We start from the raw sequence: 19,406 nt of genomic DNA, 5'->3' as shown, positions 1-19,406 counted from the left end.
TTGCTTGTCCAGAGCTTCCCTGATAGCTCAGCTGATAAAGAATCCGCCTGCAATGCAAGAGACCCTGGTTCAATTCCTGGGTCAGGAAGATTCTCTGGAGAAGGGATAGGCTACCCACTCCAGTATTCTTGGGCTTCCCTTGTGGTTCAGCTGGTAAAGAATCTGCCTGCAATGCAGGAGACCTGGGTCCGATCCCTGGGATGGGAAGATCCCCTGGAGAAGGGAAAGGCTACCCACTCCAGTATTCTGGCCTGGAGAATTCCGTGGACTGTATAGTCCATGGCGTTGCTAAGAGTTGGATATGACTGAGCAACTTTCACTGCATGCTGCTTTTCTAGACATAATACACTTGTACATTTAGTAGACTACAGGGTAAATGTAATTTTTATATGCACTGAGAAACAAAAAATTTGCATGACTCACTTTATTGCAGTTCAGTTTACTGCAGTGGTGTGGAACCAAACCTGTAGTATTTCTGAGGTGTGTCTGTACAGTGTTTAAAACTGGATGGTACTGATACAAAGACAGACATAGACCAATAGAACAGAATAGAGAGCTCAGAAATGAACCCACCCATACATGGTCAAATGATCTTCAGCAAGAGTGCCAAGATTGAGAAATGGGGAAAGGATAATCTCTTCAACAAATGATGCAGGGAAAACTGGATATCCAAGTGCAAAAGAATGAAATTGCACCAGGATCTTTCAGCATAAACAAAAACAAGTTCAAAATGGATTTAAGACTGAAATGCAAGGTGTGAAACTATAAAATTCCTACAAGAAAATGTGAAGAAAGCTTCATAACATTGGTCTTGGAAGTTGTTTCCTGTATATGACACCAAAGAACAGACAACAAAAGAAAAATAGACACATGGGGATGATGTTAAATTAAGAAGCTTCAACGCAGCAAAAGAAACAAGAGTGAAAAGGCATTATGTGGAATGGTATATAATATTTGCAAAACATATATCTGATAAGGGGTATAATATCCCAGAATAGGTGAGGCATTCCTACAACTCAGTTGAATAAAAACCTGATTTAAAAATGGGCAAAATCTTGTGTACACGTTTTTCCAAAGAAAGCATCCAAATGGCCAACAGGTCTGTGAATGGATATTCAACATCACTAACACCAGGGAAATGCAAATCAAAACCACAATGATGTATCACCTGACATCTAGTAGGATGGCTGTTGTCAAAAACAAAAAACATAGTAAGTATTGGTAAAGATGTCCAAAAATTAGAAAAATAGAAGTACCACATTATCCAGCAGTCCCATTTCTGGGTATTTATCCAAAAGAATTAAAAACAAGATCTCAAAGTGATATTGCACTCCTCTTTTCATTGCAGCATTATTCAAAATAGCCAAGAAATAGAAATAAGTTACATGTTCACTGACCTATGTATTTATATATGTGCATGCACATACACATATGCAATAGGAAATATATATATATACATCTCCACATATGTGTGTGTTGTTGTTTAGTCGCTCAGTTAAGTTCGGCTTCTCTGGGACCCATAGACTGTAGCCTGCCAGGCTCCTCTGTCCATGGGATTTCCCAGGCAAGAGTCCTGGAGAGGGCTGCCACCTCCTTCTCCCATATATGCACACATATATACACACACAAACATAGTAGAATATTATTCAGCCTTAAGAAGAGAATTCTATCGCACCCTACAACATATATGAACCATGAGGACGTTATTCTAAGTGAAATCAGTCAGTCACATAAGGACTAATACGGCGTGATTCTACTGACACGAGGTATCTAAAGCAGTCAAACTGGTAGAAGCAGAAAGCTGCGTAGGGGCTGGGGGAGAAGGAAATGGAGGAAGGCTGTTCAAGGGGTTTAGAGTATCCGTCCTGTAGGATGAAAAGCTTCTAGCCATCTGCTGTCGAGCAGTGTGCATACACTTAACAGTGCTTACTGTCCGTTTAAAATTGTGTCGATATGGAAGATTTCATGATTTTATTTCTCTCTCTCTCTTTTTTAAACTGTAATAAAAGAAAACCTTTTATTTTCAATTATGGTCGTTCAAACAATAATTTCAGAGACCAATTATGGTCTTTCAAGATCTTTCAAACCTTTCAATTATGCAAATGAAAGAAATGAAGAGGGCTTAGTGCATGTATCCATTCTATGTCCACCGTGTTCCTACCGTTTCAGCTGGTTTTGAGAAACATGGTGTTATTCCACAATCAAAGAGAGACTACACGGAAATGTATCTAGGTCCGTTTTTAAAGGTCTAGTTAGAGATAGACAAAGAATTTGACACAAATAAGGAAGAAAATACAAATGCTCTTACTTGTGCACTGCCGACCCCCTTTTTCGGAAGCAGCAACGCATTTCAGGAAATTTAATTTTTTCAGTCCAGCTAGCTGAAAGTGAGGGACACTTTTCTTCCAAACACCTGCTGTGCCAGGCTAATAGAACTGCTGGGGTAGTAACATTGTTTCCACAGGTCAGCCTGGTTGAACAATGAAGTGGGAATGGATTTGCTTGCTTTTGTTTATTTAAAAAATATATATTTTATATTGGAATATAGTTAACTTACAATGTTGTGTCTATTTCAGGTATACAGCAAAGTGATTCCATTACACTTATACCCATTCGTTTTCAAACTCTTTCCCATGTAGGTTATTATAGAATATTAAGTAGAGTTCCCTGTGCTACATAGTAGGTCCTTGTTGGTTATCTATTTTATATATAGTAGTATGTGTATGTTAATCCCAACTCCTAATTTATCCTTCCCTACATCTTTCTCCTTTGGAAACCATAGATTTGTTTCTGACACCTGTGAGTCTGATTCTGTTTTGTAAATAAATTTATTTATATCTTTTTTTTTTTTTTAAGATGTATGTAAGTGATGTATGGTACTCTTCTTTCTCTGTCCTACTTTACTTAGTATGGTAATCTCTAGGTCCATCCATGTTGCTGAAAGTGGCATTGTTTCACTTTTTATGGCTGAGTAGTATTCCATTGTATATATACACTATATCTTCTTAAACTGATCGTCTGTTTATGGTCACTTGGATTGTTTCTGTATCCTGGCAATTGTAAATAGTGATGCAGTGAACATTGGGGTGCATGTATCTTTTCAAGTTAGACTTTTTGTCTTTTCCTGATGTAAGTCCAGAGATGGGATTACAGGATCATATAGTAACTGTTTTGTTTTGTTTTGTCTTTTAAAGAACTTTCACACTGTTCTCTGTCCTGGCAGTACCAATTTACATTCCCACCAGCAGTATAGGAGGGCTCCCTTTTCTCCACGCCCTCTCCAGCATTTATTGCTTGTAGACTTTTTGATGGTAGTTGCTTGTTTTTTATCCTATGACAGAATCTCAATTTCAGTTTCAATCCTTCCCTTTCTGTTCTCTTGTGGTTGCTCTCTTGTCTTCTTTTAATTAACTATTAGAAAACCTTGAATTTGAATCTTGTTTTTCCTGTAGGAAGACCATGTTATCCAGGGTTTTCAGAACCCTAGCTGGATAGCATGGTGAATATTTGTCTGAAGACATTTTTTACAACCAAATTGTCCTCTTGTCTTACATCTGATTCCTGTGCCTGTCTTCTTGACATTGATATGTATGCCATGACCAAGGTTGTATCTCAGTCACTATCTTGGACTTTTAAGGGTAAATCCAGTCTGTTCTCAAGGCTTTTCTTCCTTTGAATTTGCTTTGCAGATAGTTTTATTTGCCTTTTAGTTCTTCTCAGCAGTATTAAATCATTAAGCTTTACAAAATTTATGAGATCGAGGACATGATCTGTCTTGGTCAACTCTGCATCCTCCGAATCCAGAGCAGTGCCAGGCACATAACAGGTACATGGCAGATGTTTGTTAATAAATGAATATATGCGTGAATATGTACACAAAACTTTGGATTTTCTTAATTTTCTGTTGGACTTTAATGATGGTTTCACTTTAAATTTGTGTCCTCTAAGAAAAAGCCAGAAATTTCATTTTTAAAGAAGATGTTTGATTATATATAATCTCTTCTTCCCTTGCTTTTATATAAAAAATAAATGAAAATACCAAGTATCTTCTTTATTTCTTTTAAAAACTGAAATTCTGTATCCTCCAGAATCTTTCTCTAAGGCTAATGTTGAAATGATTAAACACATTAAGCTGATCATCAGTTTTTACTTTTATCTTGATGAAAGCTTGTGCTTGCAGTACTTTTGGCCTAACAGTATATGTAAGAGTAGCCATATGCTGAGCAGGGGAAGCTAAGGGGCGGGCAGTAATTGACTCAGCATTGATTGATAGATAGGTAGACAGTAGTCTTGGTTGGAACAAACTAATGTTATCCCTTATTTTTCAACCAGCGAGCAACTCAGCTAATTAGTACCAGTATAAATGTAGATGTTTATTACTATTTAATCTTATCTTCACTATGTTTTTGGTAAGCTTATATGCTCATAGGCGGGAGAGGAAGCATAGCTTTTTAGTTTATATTTCACCCAACAAAATGCATTAAAGACATATGATTTGATGATGTTTTATGTGATTTCATATTGATTTTTGTAGCCCTGCCACAAGAAAGAAAAAGAAAATTTTTTTCCCTTAGTGGTCACTGGGTGATATGTTCTTTGGAGCTGATTTGATTCACTAGATTTAGAGAGAAATGAAACTATAATGAGGTCTCCATGGAACATTCATACGGGGTTGAAATAATTGTCACTGAGGTATTTAGAGTTTCTAAAAAGATTATAAAAGGTTTTATATACATATATAATATTACTATTATAAAAGAGTACTTCTAAACAACTTCAAACTAAAGTTGTAGGTACCAAAGTATTATTAACATAGCACAACCACAGAGCAACCTAACCCTCTTGAATAGAGAAATTTTATTTAAATAATATCTGTGTTAGAACTATTTTATGTGCTTTATGTATATTATGTCATTTAATTTCTAGAATAAATACACAAACTCAGTACAGTCATGCCTGCTGCTAAGTCGCTTCAGTCATGTCCGACTCTGTGTGACCCCATAGATGGCAGCCCACCAGGCTGCCCCGTCCCTGGGATTCTCCAGGCAAAAACGCTGGAGTGGGTTGCCATTTCCTTCTCCAGTGCATGAAAGTGAAAAGTGAAAGGGAAGTCACTCAGTCGTGTCTGACTCTTAGCGACCCCATGGACTGAAGCCTGCCAGGCTCCTCCGTCCATGGGATTTTTCCAGGCAAAAGAGTACTGGAGTGGGCCTACTCATGATGAAAAAGTTGAATTCCTAGAATTTAAGTCATTTTTCCAAGGTCATATGACTGGTCAGCAGTGGAGTCCAGATCACAGTGATCTTTCCACTAAGCCACTCAGTGGATGGTCCACAGCCAAGGAGGTTAGAGGCAATGAAGTGACTTACAAAGTCCAACATGGAAATAGGCCAGTGATAAGTGGAAAAGTTGGATAAAAACTTGCATATGTGGTGCAGTTACAACTTAGTTAAAGTGTGTTTGAATAAAAAAATCAGAGTAAATTAAATATTATAGAGGTTTGCATGCTTGTATTAGATTGGTGGAATTTGGGGTGGTATTTTTCCTTTATTTTCTAGATATCTTTCAAATTAAAGTTTTTTTAATTTATTTATTTTAATTGGAGACTAATTACTTTACAATATTGTAGTGGTTTGTGCCATACATTGACATGAATCTGCCATGGGTGTACATGTGTTCCCCATCCTGAATCCCCCTCCCAGCTCCCTCCCCATCCCATCCCTCTGGGTCATCCCAGTGCACCAGCCCTGAGCACCCTGTCTCATGCATCAAACCTGGACTGGTGATCTGTTTCACATATGATAATATACATGTTTCAATGCTATTCTCTCAAATCATCCCACCCTCGCCTTCTCCCACAGAGCCCAAAAGTCTGTTCTTTACATGTGTCTCTTTTGCTGTCGCACATATAGGGCCATCATTACCATCTTTCTAAATTCCATATATATGCATTAATATACTGTATTGTGTTTTTCTTTCTGACTTACTTCACTCTGTATAATAGGCTCCAGTTTCATCCACCTCATTAGAACTGATTCAAAATGCATTCCTTTTATTAGCTGAGTAATATTCCATTGTGTATATGTACCACAGCTTTCTTATCCATTCATCTGCTGATGGACATCTAGGTTGCTTCCAAGTCCTGACTATTATAAACAGTGCTGCAATGAACGTTGGGATACATGTGTCTCTTTCAATTCTGGTTTCCTTGGTGTGTATGCCCAGCAGTGGGATTTCTGGGTCATATGGCAGTTCTATTTCCAGTTGTTTTTTTTTTTTTTTTTTCCATTTATTTTTATTAGTTGGAGGCTAATTACTTTATAATAGCCAGGACATGGAAGCAAGCTAGATGCCCATCAGCAGACAAATGGATAAGGAAGCTGTGGTACATATACACCATGGAATATTACTCAGCCATTATTTCCAGTTTTTTAAGGAATCTCCACACTGTTCTCCATAGTGGCTGTACTAGTTTGCATTCCCACCAACAGTGTAAGAGGGTTCCCTTTTCTCCACACCCTCTCCAGCATTTATTGCTTGTAGACTTTTTGATAGCAGCCATTCTGACCTGTGTGAGATGGTACCTCATTGTGGTTTTGATCTGCATTTCTCTGATAATGAGTAATGTTGATCATCTTTTCATGTGTTTGTTAGCCATCTTTATGTCTTCTTTGGAGAAATGTCTGTTTAGTTCTTTGGCCCATTTTTTGGTTGGGTCGTTTATTTTTCTGGAATTGAGCTGCAGGAGCTGCTTGTATATTTTTGAGATAAATGCTTTGTCTGTTGCTTCATTTGCTATTATCTTCTCTCATTCTGAAGGCTGTCTTTTCACCTTGCTTATAGTTTCCTTCGTTGTGCAAAAGCTTTTGAGTTTAATTAGGTCCCATTTGTTTATTTTTGCTTTTATTTCCATTACTCTGGGAGGTGGGTCATAGAAGATCCTGCTGTGATTCATGTCAGAGAGTGTTTTGCCTATGTTTTCCTCTAGGAGTTTTATGGTTTCTGGTCTTATATTTAGATCTTTAATCCATTTTGAGTTTATTTTTGTGTGTGGTGTTAGAAAGTGTTTTAGTTTCATTCTTTTACAAGTGGTTGACCAGTTTTCCCAGCATCACTTGTTAAAAGAGATTGTCTTTTCTTCGTTGTATATTCTTGCCTCCTTTGTCAAAGATAAGGTATCCATAGGTGCGTGGGTTTATCTCTGGGCTTTTTATTTTGTTCCATTGATCTATATTTCTGTCTTTGTGCCAGTACCATACTGTCTTGATGACTGTGGCTTTGTAGTATAGTTTGAAGTCAGGCAGGTTGATTCCTCCAGTTCCAGTCTTCTTTCTCAAGACTGCTTTGGCTATTCGAGGTTTTTTGTATTTCCATACAAATTGTGAAATTATTTGTTCTAGTTCTTCTGAAAAATACCATTGGTAGCTTGATGGGGATTGCATTGAATCTATAGATTGCTTTGTCAAATTAAAGTTTGAAAATGCAGTAACTGTAGCATCAGTTCAGTTAGCCAATCAGGGTATCTAAAGCTATGAATATTTTCGTTATGCTTCTAAAAGATTGCCTGGTCATTTATACTTATACTGATTTTTTTTTTTTTAAATTCTAGATCATCAAGTTATTGGATGGAAAACGATCTCAAACTGTGGGAATCTTGATCTCTAGTTTGCATTTAGAAATGAAGGATATCCAGCAGGGTAAGTCTTATACTTTTTTACCGCGACTTTAAAACTTTTCAGCTTTTATTGTGAGAAATGTCAAACATATACAAAAATAGAATGGCCACAGTGAATACTATGTATCCAGTACCTAGAGGCAAAATCATTAACTCATTAACTAGATTGTTTCATCTAAAACACTCCATCTACTAGATTATTATGAAGCAAATCTCAGAAATTTTACAATTCCTCCTTTAAAACTGGTAATATACCACAAAAAGATAAGGATACTTTAAGCATAACTCCAGTGCCATTATCATACATTTAAAATCATTTGCAATAATTTCCTAATGTCATCAAATATGAGGATTCATACACGTTTCATGCATTGCCTTGGATGTGTCCATCTCTTAGGTTTCTTTTGATCTAGAGGTTTCTATCCTCTATTTTTTTTCTTTGCAGTTATTGTTTTTGTAAAGAACCCAGATCACTCGTCCTGTGAAATTTCCCACATTTTAGGTTTTGCTGATTGCATTGCCATGTTTTTATTTATTATGTTCTTCTGTCTCCTGTGGTTCCTGCAAACTTTTACTTATCCATATGGCAATCTGATGTACACTACAACACAAGAAGCCTAAAGAGAGTTAATCTCAGGGAAGAAAAATAATTCATAGATGCTACTGTATATTCTATCAAGAAGTACATAATATTCTGTAATATTACATAATATTCTCTTAAGTACGTAATATTCTCTTTATGATGTTTGTGGGCACTATGATCTTTGCCTAGGTTCATTATTTCATTAGAAGTTTGCCAATTAATGATCTCCTAGTCCCCTCATTTCTTCTTCATTAGCGGGAATGCCTCTACAGAGAAACAGTCTCCATTTTCATACATTTAGTTATGTCATTGTTTCTTAGTCCCCTGCTTGTTTTTTTTTTTTTTTTTTTTTTGAGTGGCACTATTTCACCTTGGTTATCTTTGGCTCAGTTTGAAAGACATTTAAAGCAAGGACATTTTACTTTTATATATATTTTTAGGCCCTGGGAAAGTAAACCCAAAATCTTCCGACATTTTTTAAATCTGTGTCTTACGTGAAGATATTCTGCTCCTTTCTCAGTCATCAGTTAAATGTAGATCTTCATTCTGACATATCACTGATAATATTTTCTAAGTGGTAATACAGTGGTGGTTTCAGGAAATTTAGGTTCAGTGTAACAGTGGAGACACTCTTAAGTCACACTTCTCTTCAGGTTTTAGTTGATGATGTCTTCAAGTTATCTCTAGGACACAGCAGAAGGACCCCACCCCTCCCCCCCAGAGGTCCTAAACTGAAAGGCACTTAAGAAACTTGCATACATTATTTTTCCTCTGAAATAAGCTTTGTTAAAGGCTTAAAATGTTGCTTTATTGCAAACATTTCCAATTCCACATAAAACTAAACGTATACTGAATCAGATGACAGTTGCAGAATATTCAAATAAACTTGTCTTTACTATTTTAGCTTAGTAGTAGAACTGAATACATAAGTGTGAAATGTTAAACCTCAAACAGCGTTGCAGTAGTTGATTTGCGATTGGAGCAGAGGGTGGCTGGAAAGATCCACGGCCACAATTAGAAAAGGATACGTCAGTGGCTTTAGGTCTTAGATCCCCTAGGATGGAATTTCTGAAATTCACACAGAAAACTGTGATACTAAGGCAAATGAAAAAAATAAAACAAAAAATATTGCTAGGTAAGTTTATAATCTTTTGTCAAGGAGACTCCCTTTTTTGATGCGATCATTGAAATTAGAAAGGAATTTTTCAGACATAGTGGCAAAGTCTTATCCTAAACCACAGTGCTCTTTATAAGCCTGGCAAAAATCAAGTATGCTTGGTTTCATTACCATAACAAGTAGCACTGTGGATATTAGTCTTTACAATGTCAATGGCACTTTATTCATTTCTCTTTAGGCTTGTCGTGTTGTAGTGAACATCAGATTGCCATGTGGATAAGGCTCATTCCAACAATGTGCTATTCCAGTTATCAACTCAGGACTGTAAACCTTCTTCCCTTGGCACTCTAACATTGAATGTTGAATGAATGTTGAATGTTGACTGTTCATGGTGAGTTGAATAAGAGATTAGTTCACCCAGGCTTTTTTCAACATTCTGCTCCGGATAGGAATGTGCTCTCATGAAGTAGATGTGAACTTAAATTTTAGCACTGGAAATGTTGATTGTAGCATCACAGACTTTAGGACTCATGGGCACCATTTTAGTTCTTTCTCTTGCTTCAAGCATCTCTGTTATCCACCAGAGTTGGATCCTAAGTTCTAAAAAACAATTATCTCCACTTCATGTTTTCAATTAGTAATACATTCCAGATGAATATAACAGTATAACTCTAGCTTAATTCCTTTTTAGAATCATTTGACTGACACTGGCATCTGAAGGTCACTCAGGAGCCTGAGCGGTGTCAGTGACATTTTATTCGGAATCCATGTCTGGTCATGAATGGAATGCACTTGGCCTTGTGTTCTCATCCTGATGAAAGGACTCCTTGTGCTGACCTTGACCTAAAACATTTGTTTTAATGTGAGAGAAGTAGCTGGCATGTGATCGGATTGGAACAGACCAGCTGGCAGGCAGGGTCACACAGCATGTTAACCATGGTGAAGTGACCACAGCGAAGAGACTGTTCTTCAGTCTTTTGGTCATATATTCAGCTCTGTCAGTGTGCAGAGGTAGGTACACTAATGTGCGCTTCACGCAGACTCATAAGAAGCTGATGGATAAACCGGAAAGCTAGTATATTCGCTCAGAGGAGGATAGAGAATTTTCCTTCAGTATGACAAGAATGTTTGTAATATCTATTCACTGTTACACCCACCTCACTTATCTCTACTTGGTGTTAGATATTTGCTTATGCCGTTTCTCTTCTTGCTGAGATTGCAGCTTGGTCACCTTAATAATAGTTCTGGGTGTTTCAGCCCACCATTACCTCCCACAGAGGTAATGGATAATCCAGTTTTTACTTGTTCAGCTCTTAAAAAGCAACCTTATTTTCTTCATTTGTAAAGTGGGCCCTTCTCTGTTGTCCATTTGACACTGCCTATAGCGTGTATTGAAGAAGTGGAACTTGGGGGCTCAGTACCTCAAGGTCTTAACTGATAACAAGTAACAGAGCCAGTGTGTGGTCCTTTACTTCATGTAGCATTACTTTGCTTGGAATTTCTCTGATAATTAAGCATTGTTTACGACGAACTGGGCTAATATATCCTATATAGAAGTCATTCAATAAAGGATCTTTTAAATTTTAATTTGGTTTTAAAGAATAGAATAAACCTTAGACTAGATGAAATCAGAATGTCATAAATTTCATTCTAGTGCATTTGGACCAAACTTCTTCCTGCCTGCCAACCTCCTCCCTTCCTCTTTCCCTCTCTCCCTCAATAAGCAGGTACTGAATGCCAGCTCTGTTTCAGACACCATGACTACCACAGCACATAACATCCTGAATTTCACATTCTCAAGAGTTCACAGGATGGTGGGGGAGATGGACAGAGTATCCTAAGATCACAGAATAAAGATACCTGTGAAATAACAGAGATCAATGTATCCGCTCCTCCTGTAAAACTTAAGATGAGTCTTAGAGGATGAATTGGTGGTCGTCACACAGAGAAGGAGCTTTTCCAGTTGATGAAAGAAGGCATGTGAAAAGGAGGCACATCTAGAGTCTATAAGTTGCATGTGAATGTGGGTGGTTTCAGAACAAAGTACTCGAAGGGTAAATAGCATCCAGACCAGGAAGGATCCTGACTGTCATCAGATAACTGTTGTTATCAGTAACAGGGAGGCAGAAGTTAAAAGGGGCAGTGCTGCGATCTCCTTTTGAGTGCAGAAATACTTCTCCGATCACAGAAGACTGGCCCCCACGCCTCTCCGTGCTCTGGCAGCAGCCGTCTCTTCTCCTGTACTTGACTGTGCTTGCTTCTCTCTCACTGCTGTCCAGCGGCAGTGGTCCTCTGATTCCTTAACAGGCCAAGTTCTTTCCTTCCTCCGTGTCTTTGAAGGCACAGTATGTTCCCTCTGTTTGAAATGCTTTTCCAGTCCCATTCAATAGCACACTCTTTTTCTTTGCTCCTAAGTCGCTTCAGTTGTGTCTGATTCTTTGCAGCCCTATGGACCATAGCCCACCAGGCTCCTTTGTCCATGGGATTCTCCAGGCAAGAATACTGGAGTGGGTTGCCATTTCATAGGGTTCAGCTGAACATCTCAAAGAGGTCCTCCCAGATTCTCCTCCCTAATTTAAGTCACTCTAAGTTAATTATCTTATTTTCTACCCAGCACTTAATATTTTCTTTGCTCATATACTTCTCACTTACATCCGCCATCAGAAGATAAACTGAAAGAGCGATAATACTCACTGATGTGTCCCTCACACCTTGTTGTGTCTGGCGATGAGATGAGGATCATCAAGGGTCTGTTGAATGAATAAACAGAAATAGTCATGTAGGTGACTAGATCTAGGCTTCCCAGGTGGTGCTGGTGGTAAAGAACCTGCCTGCCAATGCAGGAGACGTAAGAGGTGCAGGTTCGATCTCTGGTTCGGGAAGATCTCCTGGAGGAGGAAATGGCAACCCACTCCAGTACTCTTGCCTGGAGAATCCCATGGACAGAGGAGCCTGGTGGGCTGCAGTCCACGGGGTCACAAAGAGTCAGACAGGACTGAAGCAACTTAGCATGTATGCATGGCCAGATCTGATAGAAAGGGATTGTAATTGTTGACATAATAAATGACAAAGGTCAGAACTAACGCTGTGTCTGTGGAAATGTAGATGAGACCATGTTTGATGAGATCATGTAGATGAGGGATGTTTGAAGAGCAGATTGTTATGGTTAGCCCCATGAGATTCATATGATGATGGAGAAGTTTGGAGTTGCTGGTTTCAACAAGAATGGGAATAATGGTGGCAAAAGCATAAAATGAAAATAGAAGGGGAAAAGAGCGGGTAGAAGCTGAAAGATCGATTCTGTTTTGCATGATTTGAGTTGGAGATGACTGGTGACATTTCAGCTGAATTGTTCAAGAACGTCTGAAAATTCCAGCCTGATACTAAGTAAATAGGGCTAGGTTAGAGACCGAACATCCCATTGGGTGGCAAAGATAGCCACCCATACATGTTTCTCTCCACCCCAGGCGGTGTGCAGTATCTTGTAGGGCAAACTTAAATCTCTGTTCTGACTGAAGTTTAAAGCACTGCGTGACTAAAGGCAAGACCTTGGCTGTGGAGGAAGAGTGGCTTGAGGACACTGGCCATAATACCACACCACTTGTGTTTGGTCCAGGAGATATCCTGAACGAGTGATTTACTCCTTGCCGGTTTTCCATCTACTTAACTAGGGGGACTTATATTTAAAAGCATTTGGCATCCTTGGCTACAGCGACTGCCTAAGTGATTGCAAATTAGTGTTTTCATTCCATGTTAGTGATTTCCTCTTATTCTTTTCCCAGGGGAGATGGAAAATTGCTGTTGACTATTCTTGATATAAACCTCCATATGCATTGCAACAGACTAGGTGCCAGAAACCTCCTGGCATCCGTTTGGAATTTCCCATACACTCTCAGAATTCATATTTATAATATTTAATCTAACATCAAAATAAAGCATTTGTCACTTTAGTTCTGACTAGTCCAGAATCTCAGTTTAGAGTTCAGCTGTATCAAAGACCCATCTTTCTGTTGAGGAATCTCGAATCAAAATGTAAGTTAGTTGTATACCCAGAGTCTAAAAGTCAGATCTGAGAATGCTGACTGGACTTTGCTTCTTTTTGCCTAATAATTTATAGAAATCTCTGTCAAGGTTTGTGCCAGTTGTCTAAAACATAATGAATTTCCAGGCATCTGAAATTCACTGTGAATTGCCTAGGGCTTTCCTGTTGTTCAGTCAGTCAGTCGCGTCCAACTCTTTGCAGCCCCATGGACAGCAGCATGTCAGCCTTGCCTGTCCTTCACCACCGATTTGCTCAAACTCATGTCCATTGAGTTGGTGATGCCACCCAACCATCTTCATCCTCTGTCGTCCCCTTCTCCTGCTGCCTTCAGTCTTTCCCATCATCAGGGTCTTTTCCAGTGAGTTGGCTCTTCTCATCAGGTGGCCAAATTATTGGAGCTTCAGCATCAGTCCTTCCAATGAATACTCAGGGTTGATTTCCTTTAGGATGGACTGGTTTGATCTCCTTGCTTTCCAAGGGGCTCTCAAGAGTCTTCTCCAGCACCACAGTTAGAAACCATCAATTCTTCAGTGCTCAGCCTTCTTTATGATCCAACTCTCACATCTGTGCATGACTACTGGAAAAACCATAGGTTTAACTGTATAGGCCTTTGTCAGCAAAGGGATGTCTCTGCTTTTTAGTACACTGTCTAGGTTTTTCATAGCTTCTCTTCCAAGGAGCGGGCGTCTTTAGTTTCATGGCTGCAGTCACTGTCTGCAGGACCTTCCTGAGGAACATTCTAATTCTGGTCTGGAAGACCTATACTCAAAGGGCAAAATTTTTATTGTGCACCACTGCCAGTAAAAATTTTAGAGCATGCTTCTCAACATATGTTTTTAAGAACTTGTACATCATGTAAATGTGTAACAGAACTAATATTCACATTATAAAATGAATGCAAAGATATAAATTAAATTGAGATTAATATTTTTAAATGTGTTACTGATTTTGATGGCTTTAAATTCTCAACAGCTAGTATCTCACGGCTCAATATACACATAAAATGAAGCTTATTATTAAAAATAGTGGATTTAAACCCACATTTCAAACAGTCTCTTGATAAATTCTACTATAATGTATGGAGGTCAGCGTCTTGGCAGATCTAATTCAACTGTCCCCGTTTCTAATTCATTCCACAATTGAGGAGGAACTTGTACTAGCAGTCAAGCCTGTGCTCTGCCATTTTTCTTATTATTGATGGATTATCTTCAGCCTGGGGTTTCTCTTCAGGAATCTTTTGAAGCCAACTGGTTTATTTTGTCACGTTTAGTTAAAACTAGATTTTAGAATCAGAAAATGTTATTTAATTCCCCCCCATCCCCCCTGCCCCCATCCGCCGCTGCTACCAAATCACAGTACATTGGAAGTAAAGGAACAAGTGAGGAAGCCACGTGTGAAAGAGTTTACCCACCGATGGGGACAGGTAGTCATGACCTACTGATGTACCAAAGGAGGGCATCAGGGCAATCAACTTATTAAGCATGGGCAGAGCTCAGTTTGGGGATGAATATAGACAGTAGCTCTAATGCTACTGTATGTCCTTGCCCGGCTCTCGTTTCTTCCTGCTGAGTCTAAAACACCTGAGCGGCAGGGTCCCACCCACCTCTCTCTGAACCCCTGTGCATTCCTCCCCTCTCAGAGCTGGGTCCAGAAAGCCAAGGGTGGCATTTCTTTTGTACTTCACCTTCAGGCAACTGGCTGAGACCATCCAATCTGCCTGGAATGTAATTTTGGCTTAAAAGAACCAGAACTAATGGAAGAACCGAAGCAGCTTAACCCAGACTGTTTCTCATTCCACTGCCCCTACAGAGAATAGAGGGAATGAAGGAGCGGAAGCTTTGTGAATTCTGTCCTTGTGCCCCTCTTTGAGGTTTGAACCATGGACAATTTTAATTGCACCTATAAAACGGCACCTTGTGGCCGAGTACATGCCTCGACTTAGACAAGAATTTGGATTTTCGTTTGATGACATTGAGTGATTTGGAGCTTTGGGGACAGACTAGATGTGTCCCTTTTGGGATGGTTATTTCTGTCACCTGCTAGCTGGCTTCTGTTTACACTGTGTCATTTATACTTGCCTCCTGTCTCCAACAAAGCTTGAATAAAGGTCTGTACCAACTCACATGATACACATCCAGCAAGCATTTGGCAATGTAGATAATATCATAAAATATATTCTCTTGATAGTTGCTGTTCTTTATGTGTCTGGAGACAGCTTTTGTTTGTGTTTCTTCATTCTTTGTGCCTGCGCTTCCCTTTTTAGTCAGTTCTGGCATGCAGTATAAAATTGCAATTAGTAATATCTTTTTAAGAAAAATGGATTTTATATTACTGTTGATTTCTTTTTAGACTTTCTTTTCTTCTAAGATAATGCCTTTTCAAGTTCTGGGTTTCCTTTTGTTTTTAGACGTTCTTTTTTTGCTATGATTGGAACCACAATACTGATTCTTGTCAGTAATTGTGAATGATTAACAAAGACTGAAGTTTGATTGTCTTATGACATATATTAAGATAGCGTATTTGAGGGGTTTCTCTGGTGGTCCAGTGGTTAAGACTCCACCTTCCAATGCAGGGGGCTCGAGTTCATTCCCTGGTTGGGGAACTAAGGGCCCACATGCCCATGGGGTGTGGCTACAAATTTTTTAAAAAGACCATAGTATATTAGAAATGAATTAAGTATTAGCAGTAATTAAATAATGGTGGCATTATGGATGTGTATAATATACAAATGACATTTCTGTGGCCTGGTCTATCTATGGTTCCCACTGGGAGACTGCTGATTGATGTACAAAACATGTGATGCCATTCAGAGGCAAAGGTTTCTGTGTAGACTTTTATAGGTAGTTGGTTAGCGCTTTTGTGTGTGTGTGTGTGGTGAGAATTTTGAAAAGTGAAAGTGTTAGTTGCTCAGTTGTATCTGACTCTTTGTGACCCCTTGGACTGTACCCCACCAGGCTCCTCTGTCCCAAGAATTCTCCAGGCAAGAATACTGGAGTGGGTAGTCATTGTCTTCTCCAAGGGATTTTCCCAACCCGGGGATCAAACTCAGGTCTCCTTTAGGTGGAGTGATTATTTCTAGACTGATACTTACAAAGGATAAAAGAATTACAATCATAGTCTAGTCAATTTGGTTATGGAACTGAGCTTGGGAAACCATTCTTCATGCCTTAGTTTCATTGCCTGTAAAACTCAGGGCAACAGTAGAATCTTCCTTGTATGATTAAATGTAAAATGCTTAGAACAATGCCTTGCACACAGCAAGTTCCCAATAAAGGCAAGCTACTAATTAAGTACTCATCTCCAGCACTGCCTGCCTGCTTTCCCCACCCGCTGGTGGAGTGCACAGAGATGCCTTTAAGCTGCTTAATAACTGCTGCCCTCAGCATTTGTTCTGGATATGTGTGTGGAATGAGGCTTGGCCTGTGTGGTCTGCACAGGTTCCCTGGCGCCGTTGGAGCAGAAGCATGGTGCTCAGTAGGGACAGAGTGAGGCGTGTGGCGGAGAGGTTATAGGAGTGTTCTGGCCGTTGTGTGGAGATCTGGGTACTGAGCTTTCCGTGGGGCAGGTTCTGTGCAGCTCTTGCTCTGGCCTCTGGTTCTTTGACACTTCTCTCTGCCTGGCCCCTTGCTTTTCACCTCTTGCCCAGTTTCATCACAAGCTTGATCTTCATTCTCAGTGCTGGCCTCATGGGGAGGTGAGACTGTGGGGAAATAATCCTGCTTTGCCTTTCCTCAGCTTTCAGATTCTGCCAAGACCACCTTCTTTCTGGGACCCCGCATCCTTCCCTTTCTCTTGAGAGAGGTCCGAGGAATTGGTTTGTGGGAGTTTTGAGGGTTAGATTACCTGAGAGTTAAAAAACCCCAGGGCTTGGGACTCCCCTGGTGGTCCAGTGGTTAAGACTCCATCTATGCTTTCAAGACAGGGGGCATGAATTTGATCCCGAGTCAGGGAGCTAAGATCCCACATGCCATGATCAAATTGGCCAAAACAAACAAACAAAAAAACCCCAAGGTCTTCCATTTTGCCTTCTCCATTCCATTCTTTTCCTTACAAATTATTTATCAAGCCCTAAAAAAATCATAATTTGGTTGAAAGAGCTGAGTTTTATGTTGGCTATTTGGAAGCTAACATTGCTAACAAAATAATTTCTATTGATAATCAAATATTCACCTTTGCTTTCTTGGACTGAGAATAAATCTATTCCACTTGAAAAGAATCTTTAAGCACCCACTTGTAAAAAGTGTCAACTACTGAAGGTAGTGCAAAGAAGCATACAATGGGCTACATAGAGGCTGTTTTTTAAATTAATTTATTTTAATTGGAGGCTAATTACAATATTGTAGTGGTTTTTGCCTTACATCAATGTGAATCAGCCACTGGCGCGCATATTGTTCCCCATCCAGAACCCTCCCCACCTTCCCTCCCCATCCCATCCCCCAGGGTCATCCCAGTGCGCCAGCCCTGAGCACCCTGTCTCATGCATCGAACCTGGACGGGTGATCTGCTTCACATATGATAATATACATGTTTCATCGCTACCCTCTCAAATCATCCCACCCTTGCCTTCTCCCACAGAGTCCAAAAGACTGTTCTCTATGTCTGTGTCTCTTTTGCTGTCTCGCATATAGTGTCATTGTTACTATCTTTCTAAATTCCATACATATGTGTTAGTATACTGTACTGGTGTTTTTCTTTCTGACTTACTTCACTCTGTATAAGAGGCTCCAGTTTTAAAACCAGCTATAGCCAAAGCCTGCCAAAGCAACACAACCCAACCCTACCCATGTGACATCTTCCACACCTTGGACAACCAGATTTACTTGGTCTAATCAAACAAACTAAGAATAGTTAGACAGCATCACTGACTCAATGGACATGAATTTGGCAAACTCCGGGAGATAGTGAAGAACATGGAAGCCTGGTGTGTTGCAGTCTATGGGATCGCAAAGAGCCAGGCACGACTTAGCGACTGAATAACAATAAAAGGAGTGTGCCTTTCCTACCTCAGTCTGTCATATATTTCTTGCTCAAAGATGCTACTTTGATCAAGAACAGCTCTCATGAGTAAGTACATGTTTTTTGCTAATTAGAAACCCTTCAGAACAGCAAACACAACCGTTCTTTATTTGGACAAGGTGTGCTTGGGGATAGAGAAGCGTTCAGGGTTAAAAATGGCTGGAGGGCTGTGAGAATTCTTGCCTGTTCTTTCTCCTTACCCCGCTCTTGTGAAAAGCTGTCTCCAAAGTGGAGAGGGAATTTACCTATTGTGTAAGACCTTGACCCCCGCCCTTGTGCCTGAAGCAGGCGCATAGTTTTTATGTGCGCCTGTTAGTTTGAATTTGTGATACTGATCTGCTTTTTGTCCCTGCTGACGGTTATTATATCTTAATGGGCGAAAGCCTACTCTAATGATCCTTGTGTATATAATTCTCGGAGTACAGAGCAGGCACCAGAGGACCACATAAAAATGTTTGCCTCAATTTCCCTGCAAAAAAGGAGCCCAGAAACCAGACTTGACCAAGTAACAGATTTTTAAAGGTAAAGGAACCCAATAAAATTACCAGCTTTTCACAGCGTGTGTCTATTTCCTCTCGACATATTGTGAGGTGTAGGTGAAATATTCTAACTGAACTGACAGTGGGAGCAGGGGTAACTAAGGAGAGAGGGAGATAAAAGTAAAAACCTCCAGCCATGATTGATATCACAGTAGCAATGAGTTGTTGGGGTCTCCCCTTTGTGAATTTGGCACTTCACCTTTCTGACACCATCTGCGGGAGTGTTGGTATAATGAGCCCAATACAGATGGGAGCAAAAGCTAGAGAATTACTTGGAATACTGTATCAGGGCTTGGAGGTGTGCTGGAGAATTGTGTAGGCTGGTTTTGCTTATTCAACTTATATGATATAAAGGGTTTTGTGTGTATGAGAGAGAGAAACAGAGTATGTTCTTGCAAGTACAAGGTGGAGGGGGCTACCTGGTCCTAGGTAAC

General features: G+C 39.7%; 1 protein-coding gene across 4 annotated transcripts in view; it reads left to right on the top strand.

The window, feature by feature from the left end:
* FMN1 (formin 1) overlaps positions 1-19,406 on the top strand; it is a 441,751-nt gene that overhangs the window by 245,415 nt on the left and 176,930 nt on the right. For all 4 annotated transcript variants that reach the window (XM_061157645.1, XM_061157643.1, XM_061157646.1 and 1 more), the window contains one exon: positions 7,610-7,697. In XM_061157645.1, the coding sequence (XP_061013628.1) occupies positions 7,610-7,697 (88 nt within the window). The remainder of the gene's footprint in view (positions 1-7,609; positions 7,698-19,406) is intronic.

The sequence above is a fragment of the Dama dama genome, chromosome 12 (assembly GCF_033118175.1).
Source record: "Dama dama isolate Ldn47 chromosome 12, ASM3311817v1, whole genome shotgun sequence".
NCBI classification, from domain to species: domain Eukaryota; kingdom Metazoa; phylum Chordata; class Mammalia; order Artiodactyla; family Cervidae; genus Dama; species Dama dama.
This window is presented reverse-complemented; position numbering and strand designations above follow the sequence as displayed.